Source organism: Hylaeus volcanicus, chromosome 3 (genome assembly GCF_026283585.1).
Source record: "Hylaeus volcanicus isolate JK05 chromosome 3, UHH_iyHylVolc1.0_haploid, whole genome shotgun sequence".
NCBI lineage: Eukaryota > Metazoa > Arthropoda > Insecta > Hymenoptera > Colletidae > Hylaeus > Hylaeus volcanicus.
The window spans coordinates 29,972,365-29,992,660 of NC_071978.1; the positions used below are offsets into that span (position 1 = coordinate 29,972,365).

The 20,296-nt window shown below is 32.6% G+C and overlaps 4 protein-coding genes across 6 annotated transcripts in view; 2 read left to right on the top strand and 2 right to left on the bottom strand.

Annotated features, from left to right (window-relative positions):
* Positions 1-434, top strand: part of LOC128873332 (integumentary mucin C.1-like) — an 845-nt gene extending 411 nt beyond the window's left edge. Inside the window, exon 1 of the mRNA XM_054116847.1 lies at positions 1-434. This exon is cut by the window's left edge and continues 411 nt beyond it. Within this exon, the coding sequence (XP_053972822.1) occupies positions 1-305 (305 nt within the window). The 3' untranslated portion in view covers positions 306-434.
* Positions 435-574: 140 nt separating this feature from the next.
* On the top strand, positions 575-13,821 carry LOC128873331 (protein quick-to-court). 2 transcript variants are annotated; one of them, XM_054116845.1, is made up of 8 exons: positions 575-1,601; positions 4,106-4,637; positions 7,388-7,666; positions 7,764-8,309; positions 8,430-8,666; positions 8,828-8,923; positions 9,633-9,734; positions 11,269-13,821. In XM_054116845.1, the coding sequence occupies exons 2-8, from the start codon at positions 4,146-4,148 to the stop codon at positions 11,476-11,478; spliced, it is 1,962 nt and encodes a 653-aa protein (XP_053972820.1). In that variant the 5' UTR covers positions 575-1,601; positions 4,106-4,145; the 3' UTR covers positions 11,479-13,821. The 2 variants fall into 2 exon arrangements, with proteins under 2 accessions (XP_053972820.1, XP_053972821.1); XM_054116846.1 differs by lacking the exon at positions 9,633-9,734.
* A 645-nt stretch (positions 13,822-14,466) lies between these two features.
* LOC128873333 (60S ribosomal protein L11) lies at positions 14,467-15,978 on the bottom strand. Of its 2 annotated transcripts, none has more exons than XM_054116849.1 (5): positions 15,851-15,978; positions 15,401-15,562; positions 15,167-15,316; positions 14,936-15,083; positions 14,467-14,663 (listed from the first exon to the last, which is right to left on the bottom strand). In XM_054116849.1, the coding sequence occupies exons 1-5, from the start codon at positions 15,854-15,856 to the stop codon at positions 14,536-14,538; spliced, it is 594 nt and encodes a 197-aa protein (XP_053972824.1). In that variant the 5' UTR covers positions 15,857-15,978; the 3' UTR covers positions 14,467-14,535. The 2 variants fall into 2 exon arrangements, with proteins under 2 accessions (XP_053972824.1, XP_053972823.1); XM_054116848.1 differs by lacking the exon at positions 15,851-15,978 and adding an exon at positions 15,671-15,811.
* Positions 15,979-16,402: 424 nt separating this feature from the next.
* On the bottom strand, positions 16,403-19,645 carry LOC128873330 (uncharacterized). Its single transcript, XM_054116844.1, has 7 exons — positions 19,488-19,645; positions 19,283-19,386; positions 19,092-19,204; positions 17,235-18,999; positions 17,038-17,168; positions 16,768-16,959; positions 16,403-16,701 (listed from the first exon to the last, which is right to left on the bottom strand). The coding sequence occupies exons 1-7, from the start codon at positions 19,503-19,505 to the stop codon at positions 16,547-16,549; spliced, it is 2,478 nt and encodes an 825-aa protein (XP_053972819.1). The 5' UTR covers positions 19,506-19,645; the 3' UTR covers positions 16,403-16,546.
* Positions 19,646-20,296: the final 651 nt, after the last annotated feature.

Here is a 20,296-nt window from a genome sequence, read left to right on the forward strand (position 1 = left end):
CAACAACGCCAACAACAAATGCAACAACGCCAACAACGCCAACAACAAATGCAACAACGCCAACAACACCAACAACTAGTGCAACAACGCCAACAACACCAACAACAACGATAGCCCCGTGCACCGCAAGTGGCAGATTCAGAATTCCCGATCCCAATTGTAAACTTTACTATTTTTGTTACGTGGACGGTGCAACCATCGTCCAGTATTACAATCTCACATGTCCGAACAGTCTGCAATTCAATCCACAAAAGCAAAAATGTGTCCTGCCTAACACTTTTAATTGCACCGCTGCAGGTGGATAGTGATTATCGATATTAGAGAAGCATATTATTATCTGGGTACAAATGTACGTCGTTATAACTAAGATGTTTTAAATTAGAAATCGTGATGCTTGAATGTGTTTCAATAAAGGATCGATTGTAAGACACTTATCAGTTGTGAATTATTAGCGCAGGTGATGTAGCATCTATTACAACGTAATGAGGAGCTGCCATCGATAGCATTAACATATTTTTATACGTATCAATAAATTGTAGTATGGTTTAGTCAACACATAGCTACAGAAGAGTTTTAGCTATCACTTTGTAAAAAGCAGTTATAATTAAAGTCAACATTAAAGTTTGCTTTATGACTCGAAGTTTGTACTTCGACTTTTGCAACCATTGTTTGCACAAGAGCTTTTCTCTTCAAATTTAATTTAACTTCATTCAATGTAATTATTGTCCTATCTATTTTGGTTATCGTTTAGAAATGATCAGTATTTTAGAAGAAACTTCCTACAAAATATTGCTTCTAGTAATGCTACGATTCAAATTTTTACCATAATATCTGAGATAGTGCCGTAGTTAAAAACTGCAGCGCCTAGGCTAATGAAATAAGTGAGTAAATAGTCAATTATTCGGTAAACTTTCATCTGATAACAATGTTACTTTGCAAGACTACGGTAAATTACCCTTCGAAATCTGTAAACGTGCATATTCAATTGTGATACGATTACCGTTTGAGAACGAAATTTCTTATCGACCATCAATCATGTTCTGTTTCAAGAAAATGCCTTTAGATGGCGCTAGCAAGCAGAAATAAGAACGCTGTCAATGATCGAGGCTAGCGATACGACATCTCGCGATTTTCTGCCGCTATAACGTAACAGTGTTTGTTTCCACGAGTCGCGTAGGCTCGTTGATGATTGACGTTCGCTTCGTGGCCACGTTTCTCGTAGCTGTACGGAAACAGTTCAAAGTTTTACGGTGTGATCGGTGTGTAATGTCGTGTTCCTTCAGATCCTAGTTGTAACAAATCGTGAACAACTGTTCCCTAACTATGAGTGCATACTTGAAATTTACCTTGTGCAAGAGTACTTTGACCGCTGAATTAGTATTCGCAGCTATGTTCAACCTTTACATGCGATAAGCCCGCGTGACATGAATTAACAGTGAAATCGAGTCTTCTCTGTCTCCGATTTGTACGTGATTCGTTTCCATTTAGAAGCCCATGAGTGCTATAATTACGAGACAAGCGTGCATGATAAACATTAAAAACCCTTTGAAGACTCGCACGAGGGGGAAACGCTGTTACCATTCCAAATTCACGTTTCAAAGGTAAGACACGGTTCCGTGATTACGTTAATTACTACTTTCTAATTGCTAATTATTTCCCGTTCACACGGCTCATAATAAGGAGCTGGCCGGGTCTCTATTGTCCGTGGATTTGATTTATGTAAATTATTCAATTCTAATCAATGATGCTTGCGTAAAGCTATATTTTCTTCAAAAACCCAATAAAAAGTTTGCGATGATTTTGTGTATGGAGTATTCTTTATTCGTAAAATTTATTTCAGAAATTTAGATTTTACGGGATAACTATAGTCGCGGCAGGTATTGTCAATGCATGCACGTTAAATGGTCAATCGATACGCGATATAATGAAAATATGAAAACAATATTTTCTTCTACCGTCGTCAGGATGATGTGGACGCTGCATAATACTGCAGCATGTTCGTGAAATAGGACACCAAATGATCGATTACTTCATTCAAATAGACCTTTCACTGTTCTAATTCGGCGGCGGGGTGCAATAACACGATTCATAAAAAATCATAATGTGCGCAAACGGAATATCAGTCAGTGTCGCAGCTAGATTTTTCGAGCCATTGGACAAGAAATTATTTCGAATTGCTTGAGAGAATTTTATTTTGATTTTGATCGTTCATTTTACTAAGATATTTATGTCAACATTGCAAGATGGCTGACAGCATTTCTCCCATATTTTGTTATTCATAATTTATACAGGGTAAGGATGGCGAATATTCTTGAGAAGTCAATTTCTAGACACGCTATATCCGAAACTAGTTCCTGCTGGAAATACAGTATAATTCTGAAAACGATCGCGTTATAGCTTTCGGAATTCCGCATTCTTCACTCTTTCGTAACAGCTGGTATCGTGTAAAAGCACTTATAAAACTCACTTACTTTGCCTTTCACTAGGGTTATGTTAATCTTACTGATACTTGATCAAACATTCGGCGCGTATCAGGCGTGCATTGTAAAGGAAAGATAAGGCAAAACGTTTAAGCGCCATAACAAAGTTCAAAACGGTCGAGAATGTTTACAGATCATTTTGATAACACGATGTTTATTTTTGTTTATAACAATGAAATGTCTGAGTGAGTAGACGTTAAGTGAGTCTACGTTAATTAACTTCGGACCATTTTTGGTTATAAGTAATTTCTCCAATACGATATCAAATTTGAAATTTCGTTTTATTCAAAGTAAGAATTTGGATTCATGTTTGTTGAAGTAACAGTTTTATATGCGGCAACTTTGGCAAACATATTTCAGGATTATGTATTTCTAAAGCGATACGGCGAGAAAAAGGAAGTTTTATTTCAGGGACGGCGATAAACTATTCGTGAACTCAGCAGAAAATTGTTTACTGAACGTTCATTATTGAGGAAAGTAGTAGACTTTAAGAAATAACGAGTGAAGGTTATTTTTGCGAACACTTCCAGTATGCGGATCAAAATCATAACTGACGATGTGTCAGCCTCTAACAAGCTGGTATAGTCTCGTTCACGGTTGGCCTTAATCAGTCATAATTGTAATCGATTGCGTAATCGATCGTTACTAGAATTACTATTACAGATTGCAGTGTCTTATCGTCAATTGTGCGAGTACAATTATAAATATAAAATGTAAATTATAATTAAAAAATTACAATCATAGGTATAAAATGTAACTTTCAATTACCAAATCACAATTATAGATATAAAACGTAAATGTGGCTGGCTATATTTACAATTACAATTAAAAGATGTTAAAACCTCGAAATTTTAATTCCGTGCACACACAATATCAGTGGTAGGTAATTTATCACCACGTTAAATCTCAAGGGCACAACGTTTATTAAACGCCTTTCCGAGTCCTTGTCAGTAGTTTCCAGTAATTTCTACTATGTAAGTGCGATTATTACATGCAACGAACTTGTCCTGTTAAGCAGTCTTATGCCAAATAATAAATACAGAATGTTAGAAATACGCAATGAAATAACATTTCTACTATTAGATGATATATAGTCATTATATATGTATCAATAATACAATATCTGAACTAGAATTGCTATCGATAACATTCTGTAGTTATCAGTGATAAAATACTCGTTATCACTTTATTATCGACAGGTTGGTTTTAACTTAAAGTACTAAATAATGTAAAAGCAACGTATATAAATTTATTTGTAACGTTCGTTCGAATACGAATTTGTAAAGATTAGGCAACTTTTTATACATCATTACGCAAAAAAAGTACTAAAAAATAAATTCATTCGATAGTTTCATATTTTCTTTAAATTCTTGGCTGTAAGTCATCGCAAGGTCATCTGACGTAGATAGACGATGACTGAAAAGGATAACATCAACCTCTAACTTATATAAACACTGCCAGACAAAATAACTGAGTGTAACTCGAGAAAGAAACTCTTGGGACCTAACATCCTCTCATAATCAAAAGGGACGTCCAAGTGCAAAGGTCATTGAAATAGGCCAGGTACCCTCGAATGTAAATAATTGCCTTGCCTCGCAACTGACAAGACCGCAATTGCTTTGCAGGAATTCCTCGAAGCGATGAGATAAGCCCTGGACCGACAGGATGGCCCGCCACGAAAGCGAGAGGTCCTTGCATTCCCTGCAATCGATGCATCCAGGCTCCTCGCCTCGTGTAAACAACGGAAACGAGGCTTCCCCGACGAAGTTGGCACCGTCGCCGTCAGCAACATGTACCGACGACAGTACGATCAAGGTCAATGCCGACAGCAGCGTGGATAGCACGAGCAGATCTGCAACGGTTACCGTTCCATCACCCACGGTCCCTTCGATATCCTCTCCATGGGATTCCCGTATACCACGGCCCTCGCCTACAGGTCTGCGTCGCTCGGCTAGCGTACGCGTGCGCGGTGAACGGGCTTCCCCACATCAACCACCACCAGCAGTTAGTACCGCGGTCACCGCGGCTCTGGCGAGACAGCATCAGCAGCATCGTCGCTTCAACTTTCTGCAACACCAGCAACACCATCACCTGGACCGTCGCATATTCCCCGTCATCACGGAGAATGGAACTGAATCACCGCGACAACGATCCCTCGTGAGTGTCATTACACCTGCAACCATTGACAATACATGACATCAACACTATTGTTTACATTCCACTGAAAGTGGTGTAGTAGGTCCACCCCATACGCAATAGATACTATGTTCCATTAGGAGCAAGCTTTTTGATGTACAAGGTGGGAACTAGCTATTTAATATATATACAATAGGAATAGGCTTTTTGATATGTAAGGTAGCTTTTTGATGTACAATGTAAAACGAGCTTTTTAATATACAAGGTATAGGAATAAACTTTTTGACATACAATGTAAGGAATATGCTCTTTAATATACAAGATAGAAACAAGCTTTTTGATGTACTTAAGAGGAACAAGCTTTTTAAGGTACACGATAGGAACAACCTTTTCAATGTACAAAATGAAAACATGTTTTTCAATATATAGTCAATCTTATAACTACTTGTATCCTCTATGTCTACTGAAGAAATTTGCAGAATTTTTAAATTAAATGATGGGTTTGATGTTACCAAATGAATGTTTCGTCATACATATGCACTTGAACAAACTTTACACATGTGTGCCTATAATTACAATGAAACATTTACGTAGAAGTCTCTTTCATTATTAATCTTTTTGGGGATAGAATTTTCCCCATCTGGATGTATCATTGATTTCGTGTAGATCGCGGATGCGTGCTAAGAATTTGTGTTTTATCGACTTTGTGTTTCTTGTACGTTCTTGGTAACCGTTATTGAAGAATCCAGTGACAACTGCATAGAAACATAAGTGTCAGTATTCGTAAAAGATATATTCATCGTAAAATACGAGTAAATTTTTCCCATCGATGTTATTGTTTGCCACGTTATCTTTCGTGCGTACAGGTGGAGGGGTGTAACTACCGAGATAAAAGCAAAATATTATTTTGTTGCTCCTACCAATAAGCGCATGGAAGTTATTATTTTGATTCAAAATGTATTCGTTACTTTTACACTTTCAACTTAAATAAAAGTATGGCAATTCGAAATAATATTTTTTCTTATCTTGAAGGTGACATTATAACCGCCCCGACGGTGTTTACTTTTTTCGATAAATGGTATCTTCGGAATTAAATTTAAAGAACCGGTTGGGATTGAAAGGTTGAATCATTAATTAAGCAACTTTCCATTTTCTCTTGTTCTAATAAGCTATGCGTGACTATAAAAGATTGCATCAGTGGGTATGTGTGCCTTTACAAGGGAAAGAGGCGTCTCGCTTAGCGCAGCAAATTTTAAATTAATTATTATACGTACTTAAGTTCGTGTAATCGAGATGGGCAGGGAAACGAGAGACCCTCTAACCTTTATGCAATTTTGTGCAACACTACAAATTAAAAACCACACCTTCGCTACTTCCAGGTCCTAGTACTATGAGAAGTGTGATTGTAGTCTTTATGAAATGATTAAAAAAATATTTATTTCAATTGTATGAATCTAAAAATGTAACTCTTTGGAGTGTAGCTTTTACAATCTACATTTCTTTAATTTAGTAAAAAAAACAGGGATAATTAGAATTGTTAGTTACTATAAACAACCTAAAGAGTTGTTAAATACAAAATGATTATACAGAAGTAAACAGGAGTAATACATTTATGGTATTAAGGTGCGGTACAGCTATATGCTCTTGTTAGTATAACCTCGACCCTTAACCTAATCAAAACACGTTGAAGAATATTTCAACAGACGGACAGATAGTGGAAATAGACCTACAAATCCCGACAAACGCAATATTGCTTCAAATTACTTTGTTGCGAAGTTGGAGGCAATGGAAAATAATTATACAATTAAATAAAGAAGACAAATGAATACTTCGTATTATTATATACAATAAAATATAAAATTATACTACATAATAAAATATAAAGTAAATATTTATCCGTCTATTTCGTAAGATTACTCTAATGCAAGACTCGCATAAAGCGTACAAAATCTTTATCGCAGTTCTGCTTGAAAACTTTTCTCGTATAGATTCTGCAGGCTTCCTCGACTTTAAAGAAGAGTCGGTCTCATATCTTTCTATTCAATGGGGCCTTTAATTTTGGCTTTCTTTCAACCCAGACCTCCTGCTATACCTGCAAGGAAGCTACTGCTTAAGCTTGAGGTAACTCACCCTTAGGTCAGTCAGGTATAAAGACGACGTACAATTTGTTTCTGTTTAAGCCTTTGAAAGCCAATCTTGATACCTGCCACTATTTTTTTACACAGTGTTTTAAATGAAAGTAAGAAGTTAATAATACTTTATCTGTAATTGTTTAACAATAGTCTTCGTTTTTTACTTATGTTTAATTTTAATCAGCATCCATTAATTTCATTAAAGACCGAGGTACCATAAACGTAACTCGAATTTTTTGTTTCACATATCTCAAGCGAAGAAATACTCCGTTAGAACGCTTGCAGTATTGTATGTAATAGCTAGTATCTTTAACATGATTCCACAAATAAAAACGATGACGGTTAAGGTCCGATGATTTTGTGGGACAAGTTATTGTACCCGTCACTGCCTATCCAACCGTATTTACGGTTATCGTACGGTGTTATCGATGCAATTTCATTCATACTGATGTACTAAGTTGCTAGTACATAGATCCAAACATGACATTACTGGGTAACCTTTTCTTTTGTTTCTTCGATTCTTTGTTTTCCCCTGTATTACTCATATTATTCCACTATTGTGTCTGCCGTCATTGAACTTGTCTTGTTATCAGCTGCAATATTACTATAATGTTAATAATATTACTTGTTACTTTCCAGAGCCTTTCATTGACCCCGGTGAGGCCGCGATCTGTACACGCGGCCTCCGCAGGATCATGTTTTGGAATTGCCGATGACAGCGATGCGGAAAGCGTAAAAAGTTACGGAAGTGCCTGCAGTACCGCAAGCGCCTGCGAGCATGCTACCTTCGCCTTCAACGGTACCACATGGTCCGGTAGATCAAGGAAATACGTTGTTCACTGTTCCAATCATAACGGTGACAATGATCAGTACCTTACGCCTACCCAAAGAGCAGCTAGACAAGTTAGAAAGTTCCAGGTAAAACTTTGGTCTCTTTCCAATTTCTATATAGTGTAAAACCATATAAAACAGAAAATTAACATTCTCAACAAAATCGTTTTTTTTTTTTTTCTAGGCTCTACTGAAGGAAGCGCGTAAGGAGATCGAGGAGAAGGATCAGGAGATTTGTCGGTTAACGAAGGAGGTGGTGGAATTAAGATTATACAAAGCATCTCTGAATAGTCCAGATGAGAGGACAGATAGCAGCGATGCTCTCACCGTACGAGAAAATAATCCTTTCTCACCTGAATCCCCGACGAAGGATCTACCAGACGAAGGCACGATTCAGAAAGTCGCGAGTCCAGGTACTCCAGAGAAACGCGTTCCCTCCGATTTTCCTTCCTCTTTGGCGGACTCTGGTCATTTTGAAGACGGATCCATTCACTCGAAAGACTCGGTGTACCTACCAGAGATACAGCCAGAGACCATTAATGTTGCCACAACGTCTAATAAGGTTACCGAAGACAGTACTTCCGAAGCGTACGCCACGTCCACTGAAGAAACCCTGGAGAAAGATGAAGAGAGACGCAAATTAGTGAATCATTATGAAAGCAGGATTGAGGAAATGCACCGCAGACACGTCGACGAACTTCAGGAACTCAAGCAAAAACACAATGACAAGGTGTCCATATTTAATGAAATGAAAATTTTATTTAACATCTTGACGGATACTGGACGGATCTAAATACCATGACTGAAATATTGTTGTAAATCGATCCACGACTTTGGTTTTGAATTTCAGGTGGAGAGCTTACTCAATCAGTTGGCTGAAGTAAATACACGTTATTGTGAAGTGAGACCAAGCGTTGATGCCGCGGAAACTCGAGCTCATGAATTAGAAGCGGAATTAGAAGCTGTTAAAGCTGAACTCGCTGAGCAAAAGACTTTGTTGAATGAGCAAGAGGAGAGAAATAAACAAATATACCTGAAAATGTATGCCAAAGGCCAAGAAGCTGCACGCATAGAACAAGCTGATAAAGTAATTAACATACATTTTCCTAAAATTTTGAAAGCATGATAATTTAACATTTAAAGGATAAAAGAATTTCAAATATAAAAATGCAAATTTCAACCACTGCGTTTCTTAAATTTATAATTCTAACGGAAATCGATATATAAATTTCTTGTACGTAATTTCAGATACTTGAACAAGCGCATCAAACGCCGCCGAAGGTTACTATTGCAGAGCTACTTCAACAACTAACAGTTACACAAGCAGAATTAGAAAATATCAAGGTAAATGTTTCCATTTCTACTTGTCCATTTACATTTTTACATCGCCAATACCACAATAGCGACATTATACACATTGCACATTAAAAAGGAAATTATATAATTCTTTGTGCTTGACATCATTTATGGTTGAAGCTTGACTTTTATGACTATATAAAATAGCATGAAATACTTATTTAACACGATATACTAAAGTGCATTACAATAATCAGAATGATATCAAAATGCATCATTAATTTAAAAGAAAAAAATCGACTTAAATTTACAGCAACGGGACATAAAAAATTACTGTTTATATTGCAAACGGTAATTTGTTTCGTGGTTTCGAGAAATCCGTTTTAACACAAAGAAAATAAGACATTTTATATGTTATCTGTAGATGTTGTTCATCTACATGTTGTTTGATGTTGCTTTTTTTTTTAAACATTCCTTTTTCCTTCATTCCATCAGTATTACCATACACATTAACTTTCCTTTCCTCCTATGTGGCATAGTATTTTTTTTTTAATTCCACTTCAAATTTTCTTTTGATTGAAGTTTGTACAATTTTTCTACGTTTTTGGAATTTTACGAAGAGAAATGTTGAAAAATGTCAAATTACATAAAATATTTGATATTCACTGTCGCGCATCACTTTCTGTGCGTTTCTGTAGTTCAAGATTCTCTTGTACTAATAATGTGCCACTTTTTTTGGTCGCCGCTCACACTCCAGGACACAAGCTACTCGCCTGAACCTCACATTTCAGCCGATCGTAGCCAAAGTTTATTAAGTGCTCAAGAGGCTGTTTCTCTCTGGGTCCTTGGCACACGTAAGGTCTGTATTTCTGCTGGACTGCCAAGCGATGCAATTCTTACCCACTGTTTCTTAAGCATCTGCGTTATATTTGTTCACATAGAGAATGCACAAACATCTTTAAACTCCTTCTCCTTTCTTCTTTCTTTTCTCTTTCCGCCTTTTACAGATTCGCAAGATTTGCAAGACACTGTACGTATTTTTATTGTCTCTCAGGAGTACTGTTTGTTGTGCAGAATGTCTATATTTCTGTATGCCCAATTAAAGAACAGAGATATTTTATATAGTTGTGGGTTTTGCAAATTTTATTCTTTACGTAAGCATTCTGCTTTTATTTACATGTTTATTATATAGTTAATGTTGATATTGTTCCCAGTATTATCATTCTTACGTTTTTGTAATTCTATTGATATTTTTAAACAACAAGTTTTTCTTATGTATTTATATATAATATTGCTTCAATTTATTTCTATAAAAACTATTCTCTTACAAGTTAAATATTAGAGAGATTTTTCACTATATTGTATAGTATATGTATTCTGTTTTGCAAGCATGAATATAAATATCAAATAAATGTGTAAATACAGCTGTTAGTTAGTATGTCAATTATTTCATTTTTATACATAACGTTATACATTAAAAACTCTTTATAGCACCTTAATCTTTCTAAAGTTAATTTTTCTTCTTACTATTTTAATTACTTATATATTTGTATTATTAACAAACATATTGTTCTGAATTCATCTACATTGATTCGATTTTTTTTATAATTAAAAACATTTATATCTAACATATACTGTAACAATACTCCTATCCATCATGAAATGTGTAGATTTATACTGTCATAAAGTAGTTTTCATACTGATTATAATTTAGTTAAGCGAATAATAAAGTTATACATTTTTGAATAATAAAAATGTTTTATCAACATCATATAATAAACTAGACAATTTTAATATTTATTAAAACTAATAACAATAGAGGCAGGAATTGGATCTACGTGTTACCATTTATTAATTATATTCTGAAAACGTTATCACAAAAGAATTAATTTATTTTAAAATGCTTCGCCACAGCGATCGCATGCCGATTATCAAGCACAAACGTAGTTGTGATTCTTATGATTACGCATTATTATTAAATTTGGGGAAATCATCCTGTACACTTGGAAGAAACAGCCTCTTATTATCCTTTGGTTGATGTAAGTTTGCATGTGCTTAAGCATTACATGCTTACACCATTGCATACAAAGAAAACATTAGCGATAGTATTAGATCTAGAGAACTACGAATTACTCTTACATTGGTACAAACACTTTTTCTAAATAAATTCTTATGAAATTTATTTTTCTCATATCTATTGGTGTGGTTAAAAAAAGTAATAAATGATTCGCATTTTTTTTTTTTAATTTCGTTTTATAATTATATCATATCTGGATCTAATGTTCAAGAAATCACTACTAAGGAATGTAAATAATTGAAAATGCAACACACAAGGTACAAAGGAAAAGGACTTGTTATTTATAAATTATTAACAAATGTAATTTGGTCAACAGGCAATGTATCGTCGTATTATAGAAGCAAGAAGTAATCAGGGTGCCCTTGATCCAGAGATCACTTTGCAGTTCCTAAAATCGGCAATCTACTATTTCCTAACTGACAAAGAAAATCATCATGGTCATCTAAACGCTATCGAAAGCATTCTGGGGTTCACAGAGGCTGAAAAGCACAATATCGATAAAATACATCGATCAGCAAGAAAGTAATACATTGTACAGCCTTTTAAATAATAAATTTCATTGCAGGTAGACATATGGGTTGAAAGTCAGTGCAAAAATATCTGATCAGGTACGAACTGTAAATTATTTGTTTCTATTAACAAACATAACAGTGTATAATATTGCTACATATTCACTTTTATAATTGAAATTTTAAAGTCTTAATGTAGAATGCTTTTAATGAGCTTGTATATTGTATTTATATGTTTTGATAATTTAACTTTCAGTTAATATATTTTTTTCAAAAATTTTTCTTTTCATAATTTCATAATCTCTCTTATAATTCCTAAACTAAAAAAAGTAATATAAATATGAAAATATAATGCTGAATGTAATTTAATCCTTTGCATTGAAATTTTCAGATTATTAATTGATATATGCAAAATATATGTATAGTGATCATTTTTATTGTATAAAATAATCATGTTATGAGTACAGAGAATATACAGCATAGTTAGGGCATTGTACAGGTAAACAGAGTTTATATGAAACAGTATTCAAAAATCTTTTATTAAAGAAAATGTATATACACATACATGTACATGAATACCTATATCTAATATTAAATTTATTAATTATAACGTGTAAATTATATAACATGGTATGATAAACATTGGAAAGGAAATACGTAATTGTATAAAATAAATATAATTTGTATTATTTCAATGCAGAAGACTAAATATATTCGCATGTTATAAGAAAGTTAAAATGTCATACATGTGATTCACTGTCGCATGAATTATTTGTTTAACCTATCTTTAAATATCATGAATATACATTAATTAATTTCAATATACATATGTCTATCTATTGTGAAATATATAAATATTAAATTATATCAGTCTGGTAATATGGCGTCCAGATAAGGAAACAATTTGGAGACTGACGGAAATATCTTGCCTTTTTATCCGCTTGTTATATCAAGTTAGATAAACGTTATGAGAGAGTATTATAAAGAAACTATTTGCGGACGTCAAAGGGAAAAGTTTAAGAGCACATTTCTTATATACCTGTTACGAATCTGTTTCATGTGTCTTAAAGTTATTCACTATATTTATCATTAGGTTAAAACCAAAGATACACTTAAATAGTCAAAAATTATGAAACGTAAACTACAAACTGCAAAGAAAAAACATTTCTGCTTTGCTTCGTCCAGTCGCTAATAAGAACTATCCCAAACACTAGGGACTAAATTAAAGTTCTAGTATATAAGAGTTAACCTCATATGTATTTTAAATTTCATTAGAGCTATACTTTCAAATAATATGGGGGGTATCGGAAAATAATTTCATTGCCCTACCTAACAAAAAATTGCATACATATGTATATGTATATAAGAACTATTAAGGAAGAAGGAGAAATGTTCATATTATCAGAATTAATTGTGATAGTTATCTATCACAAAATAGAGGAAACAAATCTTTGAAATCAAGAATTACTCACATACTAGCAACTGGAAATAAAGAATATCCTCTTCAATTTCATTTACAGCAACCTCAATAAAGTTTTATTGCGAGTAACGTCTTTAGACACGCTTCTATATTGAATGCTTCTTCGCGCCATTTTAATAATAATGATTACTCTCGTTATTTCCGGGTTTTTTTCATTTTCTCAAACTTCAGTGTTACACTCATTGAAAATAAATATTTTTGGATATCCCTTTTTCCTCGATAGCCTTCGTGGATGAACAATTTATTCAATGATGTACTACATTTTTATAACTTTCAACATGATATATAAATAGCATTTAATTACTGGATAATTTTGATATTTGTGTATATGACTTATAATAAGTACAACTAAACGTTGTACGTACCATTGTTGATCAATGTGAAGTTATTAAATTTATTTGTAATACTAATACAGTATTATAAAAGACTTTTGACTATGTAAGTACTTATACATATTGTCAAAGTAAAAGACCATGTTGTATTCTCTGGCTATATAGTTGCACAAATCTTGAAAAATACTGTACACAGAAAAAGTAACATCGGTAAATATTAAACCTGGATGTACAGGTTTTTTTTCTGATACCCTAACTAGCTATTCGTATTAAAAACTTGTAAAAAAATAAATTATAGAACGAGATTTAGGGCTAGGACGAATATGCAGTTTCGCTTCGTATTTTTGAATGCGTATTTAGAATGTATCTATAATAGAAATGTGAACACTTTTAACAATATATTTTATGCATATCACAAATGATACAAAAATTGTGAAGTATTATTTTAAAGAAAAAAATGTAATGTTCACATTTCTAATTCAAGATCTTTAATGTAAAAAAATACGTGTAACTATTACTATAAAGTTCCTTTTCTGTAATGTAGAAAACTAGGCCTAATATCAGGGTTAGGCAGATTTTATTTTGAATAAAGAATAAATATTTAAAAAAAATAATAATAATAAATGACCTACTATGGACAATTGAATTTGTATTCTTTATTCAGACTAAAATTTACCCAACTCTGCTTAATATTTAAATTAATATACCCAACAAAAATTAAGTTTCTATATTTATTATTCATACACAATACTGTATGCAAAGAAGATTATTTAAAAAAAAAAAAAGAAGCAAGTCAAATGTGGAAAGTAACAGAATCACATATATTGACGAACAGACAGGGCCTTTTGCATTTCTACCTATTGTACTATACACTACTATAACCATGTTTTTTGTATAAAAAAAAAAGCCGTTGTGATAATTAGTAAGCTAACTATTATAATAAAAACAGTGCAATGAATCTTCAGTTTATGGTATTAGGTTGTAAAATAATTCTATATTATCTTCTTTGCGAAAACGTGACTTTTATCAATGTTTTACGTTCTAATAATTAAGTATAAATAAAATCTGTGAGATTCTAACATGTTGCTAAATTAATATGTTTCCTAACTAATCTTACTTGTTGAAATACAGATTGTTTTAGTGTTATATATTTAAATGTAACAGCCAAAAACAGGGTAAGGTACTATGGATAATTTATTAAACAACAGATAATTTATTTTCAGATTTTTTATGGAAGAATTGTATAATACAAAGTATGTGTATTACTTCTTTCCAGCTATAATAATACCATCATATTTCTGCTGGAACCATTTCATTGCATCTTCTTTGGTAAGCCTGTGTTGGAAACCGACTTTTCCAGTTTTTCTCCTTCTATGAGCTACGTTAAAACCTACATAAAGAATACTCATATAAGTTACACATAAAATATTGTTTGCTAATGTATGAATATAATTGTTTTACTAATAGTTATTTGTTGCATCAATTAAGTAACACACCCAGTATAAGAAGTGGGCATGGGTTGCAAATATGAAGCATTTCCTTTAGCACATGTTTCATAAACCAATAGACATAACATAATACAAGAATATCTATGATACCATATAAATGTGCATGTTTCATTTCTTCATATTATAATAAAATGTAAAGTAAAACTATACTAACCGGGGCGTCCAAGTACAACGTAGAAATCCAAACCATAAATACCAATGCTGGGATCATATTTGATTCCTAAGTCAATGTGTTCTTGAATACCAAAACCAAAGTTTCCAGTACCAGAGAAATTCTCTTTCCTCAATTCGTATTCCCGAACCTTTAATAAAAGCATAACTTTGAATTTGTAAATACAAAAATATAATTACAATCAGAATATACATAATAAATAATCAAAACTACCTTCAATCCACGTTCCAGAATCTCTTCTGCTTTAGCACCTCGAACTGTGCAATGTACCGCAATTTTTTCATTACGACGAATACCAAAGGAACGAACAGTGTATCTTGCTTTAGAAAAGACAGGTTGCTGTCCAGTTAGTTGTTCCAATACCTACAACAATTCAAAAGTAAATAATAGAAATATTATCTTTTTTTAATAGTAGGATTAATTATCGATAATATCTAGAAAACTTACCTTTGCAGCACGAGTAAGCCTATCACCAGATTCCCCTACACAAATGTTTAAACAGAGTTTACGAATGTGAACTTCTCGCATGACATTCTTGGATGCATCTTTAGGCTCCTTCCTCGCCTTTTTCTCGGTCTTCCCGACCTTTTTCTCCACTTTCTTTACATCCTGTAACAGAATCGTATTTATCAACACGAAAAACTCTTTCACAAACTGTATAAATATAATAGAACATCAATATATGTTATGCTTGCGCGGTACACGCCATTCGTTAACCTCATCTGTCATGTTAAAAATTATAGAAGTAAATGTACGCGAACGAAAAAGAATTTCATCAATGTTAAATCAGCTGCTATAAATTTCTTGTGGTTTATCAAAAATTTTATTTTTACGTCCGATGTCGCTGATAGTTAAGGATTCAGAAAACGGTTTTTCAGATAGTAACTGAACACTCACCGCCATGATGAAGAGAAAAGAACGTGACCGAGATGCACTCTACCGATGTACATTTAAAATACAAACATCACCAGGCTTGCCAAATCAATGTAAGAAAATTTAATATATTACCATTTTATAGCTATGAAAATAAAGCCCAAAAGAATAATGCTCGAAATAGAAGTATCAATTTGGATTTCGAATTAAAGCAACAAACTTATTCATTTAATTTTTGTTATGATTTATTTAACTTATTTTATTTTTATTGAAGGAAATGCCATCTAGTGGTGAACACATCGAACTATTTTTTGGACTTAAGTTTGTCATGAAATAGTTACTACTCTTGATGGTAGATGGCGCCATTTGTTCATTTACCGACGTGTCGGTAATTGAATGTCGGTAACTGAACAAATGGCGCCATCTAACAGTGCGCGTATTTAGCGACAATGGGTAACATAATACATAGTTTTTTTCTTCTATGTCAGATGGTGGTACCAGTCTATTCCCAAGAAAATATTGTTTGTAACATACCAAGGAAGTTATTAGTGAACATAATAATACAGACTATGTAAATATTATGAAACATTTTTTATTTAAAAACGTAACAAAATAGTTTGACTGTCTTATATATAACATCTTAACAATGGACATATATATGAAGATTATTTTACACGTGTACATTAGTTTAAATGTCAGTAGTATGTACTTTTGATTGACTCAAACTGCTTTCCTTTTCTTATTGGTTTTCCATTTTTTTGTACTTTTGACAGACTTACTGTCATTACAACTATCATAAGAAAAAATATGTAGGGAATCTTGTGGCCTGCCAGGATTGTATACTGGATTATCACCTTTTAAAGTAACACGTTCCCCTGAAAAAATAAAAATACTTTCTTGAAAAATACTCCTTGAGAAGATGAGAACTTCCATATCCTTACCCGTCCAATAATTTAATAGAGGTATAATTCTCCTGCCTTTCGAACTTCTACCAATATTTATTGTATCTACTGTATTGTTCAATTCTTCCGCAGTGCACTTCTCATTTTGTAACAATTCCCACGTTTTACAGAATAACTCAATATTTAAGGGACACCCATTACGACATTTGACTAACAACTGTTTTGGTACCACTACAACCACAATAATGATTAATTTTGAATTATTTGAATTATTTACGAGATACATGAGTATAATGTTTTAATTCCTACCATTCTTCGTATCATTCAAGTTACCAATTAGTTCATAAAATTCATGATGTATTGTCTCGACTAATTTTGGTGATATTCTGCGAAGCACAGGATCTGTTCTGAATTTCCTTTGGAGAATATAACCAGACTCGCTATATAAATAAAGTAATATATTACATATCGAATTAAAGAGACATAAAATTCACCTTAATACTTACTTCATTAAATTACCCTCAAAAATTAAATTCATATCCAATTTCTTTATTACCAATGGTACCCAAGAAGATAATAACTTAGTTTTATTTGTATCTGCATTATTACTCTGGTTATCTTTAAGAATTCTTGAATTCTGTGCTAATTTTCTGGAAGTTGTGAAATCCATGCAATCCAACTGAACTTTAATATTTTCTTTATGATCTTTTTTAATACTTGACAATGCTGATTTAAAATTTCTTTTGGTATCAGATTTTTTAAGAGAGGAACCTTTCTGAATTAAACCTTGAGTTTTCTTATTCAGTTTCTTCATATTTTTGTTTTCATTCTGAATTACATCTGCTTTTAAATTTTGTGCAAACAGTTTCAAATCACTATTTACAGCATCTGTAATAGGTATTGAACTAATTATAACAGGTTTTGACATTTTGTTAACATCTTTCTCCGAACGAGATAAGAGTTCTGTATGCTGTTTGTAGGATATACGATTTTGGTGCTGAAAATTCATGTCTCTGCTACTCTCTTCAGAAGTTTTCACATGAGAATATGCTTCTACTGTTTGTTTTCTATTTTCTGCACTTCTATTAATTTCACATTTATTATCTTTGATTTTACCAAATGTATCAAAAGACTTCAAGTTTTTTTGTATAAAACGTTCCTGCGTTTTATACGTATTTTTATCTTTCATACAAGCGTTTGTTCCATTTGATTGTTCTCCTTCACTTACATCAAATTTGGTGTGCTTGTTTATGATACTTCCAACATTTGCATTAATACATTTTGTAAATTTCGTAGATGGTTTTTCATCCTCTACGATACTAATGCTGGAGTCATAATGATTCGCGCCATTAATTTTTTCAGATCTCTGCATTGTATCAGGACATTTAACCGAAGGTACACTTAACGTATTTTTATTGTCCACATTATACATTTGATGAATAACCTTTTTTTTTCGTTTATGTTTAGGAGTCTCTATTAATAATGCATTCCGTTTTAGTATCCGTGCTACTGGTATCTTAGGAACTCCAGCATAAATCTCACTTTCACCATCAGAACTACTGCTATTACTAGTTTCGACTCTCGCAAAAGTTCTCGTCTTTCGTAACGAATCATTACAGTCAGAATTTTGTTTGTTATCAGTAATTAGACAATTATCTCTCCCCAACTTAATACCATTTTGTAAAACAAAAGATTCTGATGGACAATAACCATTTATTCTATTCTTTTGTGTCTGTTCTACATATTTGTTTTGTCCTACTACTGAATTCTTTACATTGAATTCATTGTCAGTAACTGATTCATTTATTATGATATAATATAAACGATCAAGTAATTGACTAACTTTACTGAGACACGATTCAGGACAATTCTTGTTTGCTAATTTATGTATAATATGATCTAATTTCTCCTTCAATTTATTTGTTTCATTTTCAGAATAAAAACAAATTGAAGCTACATTTCTTTGTTTAGTATTTTCTTTATCATAATTTTCTGTCTGTGTCTGTAAGACATTCAAAGTACTTGCTTGAGATGGATGCGATTCTTCTAAGGATTCTGAATTTGATATACTATTCTCAGTACTTTTTGGGTCTACAAATGTGGTGTCTGTTATGTCGCTTCTTAAATCATCATCACTATCCATGATGGGGGTAGGCCAGCGAAAAGTTGATTTGCATCCTTGTTGTACAAATGTTCCCCAAATGTCACAAACATTTTCCCAGTCATGGGGAAATCCATCATAAAATTTACTCCTGATATAATCTGGTAATTCTGTGAAATAATTACTTGTTTTTAAATATTGAAATATAAACAAACAGACAAAAAAACTTTCAGATATATAAAATATAATTATAACTATTTACCATACTCATTGTCAATGATATGTCCTTTTAAGTAGTATAACTGCTTACAAGTAGATTGGACAATGGTAGTTGTCAATCGCCTTATAATGGGTTTACTTTGAGCAATTATCTCACTACAACAGAAAAACAAAATTAGAATGATTGTAAAATGTATGTAATGTAAAGATGTATGCCCAATTATGTAGATTTACTGATTTATTGTTCCTTTAATAATCAATTGACTTTGTTTATTTAACAAGACTTTCCATTGAGTAAAAATCTTAACTTCCTTATCTTGAACACTATCAGGAACAATCTGTAAGGAATCAAATTTAATTAAAATTTGAGAATGATCAATCAGTGAGCAATCAGAGTGATGTCGATATAGAATATACCCTACTGAATAGATACAATTACCTTTGTTATACGTGCCATTTAAGTTGCTCATTCACAATATTTGCACAAAATCAATGTATTTGTTAATTCTTTTCATATTCCTGATCATTTATTTGTATTATCCATTTATAAATTCGATAATGTATAGAGTATACACTCTAAAGTTAAACTGACCAATTTTGTTTACCGAAGATGGTCCATCTAGCGCTAGAAGTAGGAACTACTCCACTACAAACTTGGGCATTACGTCGCCCGAGAGCACTACTCATCATTCCTGATCCGGTCGATTTATTTATCATTAGATGGATATCCATTTAAACAAAAATTTTGTTTATTAGTAAATTAATTAATCTAATTTGAAATTAAATTTAGCTCAATAACAATAAAAGCCCAAGTTCGTAGTAAAATGTTATCGACACTAGGTAAAAGGGTAATACAATTTAAAAAAATGAAACGAATCATTTTATTTATTTTCCGAATACATCGTTTACAATAAAATACAATATGTGTATATATATATTTTTCCAAGATTTAATATTTTATATACGTAACCGGAATATGATATAGGGTCAGGGTTCAACGCAGTTCGACATGTTTCATTAATTTGAACTCGAATAAGGTATCTATAGAAAAATGTAGAGTTGAAAATTTTCAGTGCACCGTGAAATGTTTACCATTAGTGCGATTTATTTTTGGAACATTCGTTAGTGTAACATTACTGTAAAATAACACTTACACGTGTAAGATGGAAATACAATTGACACATCTTTTCATTTTTCTTAAGATCAGTGATTAGATTCTTGATACAGCAGATAAAAACATATCGAGAA

Bases quoted from the DNA above. Each gene is read 5' to 3' on its own strand.
- LOC128873331 (XM_054116845.1), top strand. From the start codon at position 4,146: ATGGCCCGCCACGAAAGCGAGAGGTCCTTGCATTCCCTGCAATCGATG. The intron at 7,667-7,763 runs GTAAAACTTTGG...TTTTTTTTCTAG, and splicing joins GACAAGTTAGAAAGTTCCAG to GCTCTACTGAAGGAAGCGCG. The intron at 8,310-8,429 runs GTGTCCATATTT...TTTGAATTTCAG, and splicing joins AGCAAAAACACAATGACAAG to GTGGAGAGCTTACTCAATCA.
- LOC128873333 (XM_054116848.1), bottom strand. The intron at 15,317-15,400 runs GTAAGTTTTCTA...GAATTGTTGTAG, and splicing joins GGCTTACTCGTGCTGCAAAG to GTATTGGAACAACTAACTGG. The intron at 15,084-15,166 runs GTAGTTTTGATT...CTTTTATTAAAG, and splicing joins TTCTGGAACGTGGATTGAAG to GTTCGGGAATACGAATTGAG.
- LOC128873330 (XM_054116844.1), bottom strand. The intron at 19,000-19,091 runs GTAAATAGTTAT...ATTATTTCACAG, and splicing joins TATCATTGACAATGAGTATG to AATTACCAGATTATATCAGG. The intron at 16,960-17,037 runs GTAGGAATTAAA...TTGTGGTTGTAG, and splicing joins CTTGAATGATACGAAGAATG to TGGTACCAAAACAGTTGTTA.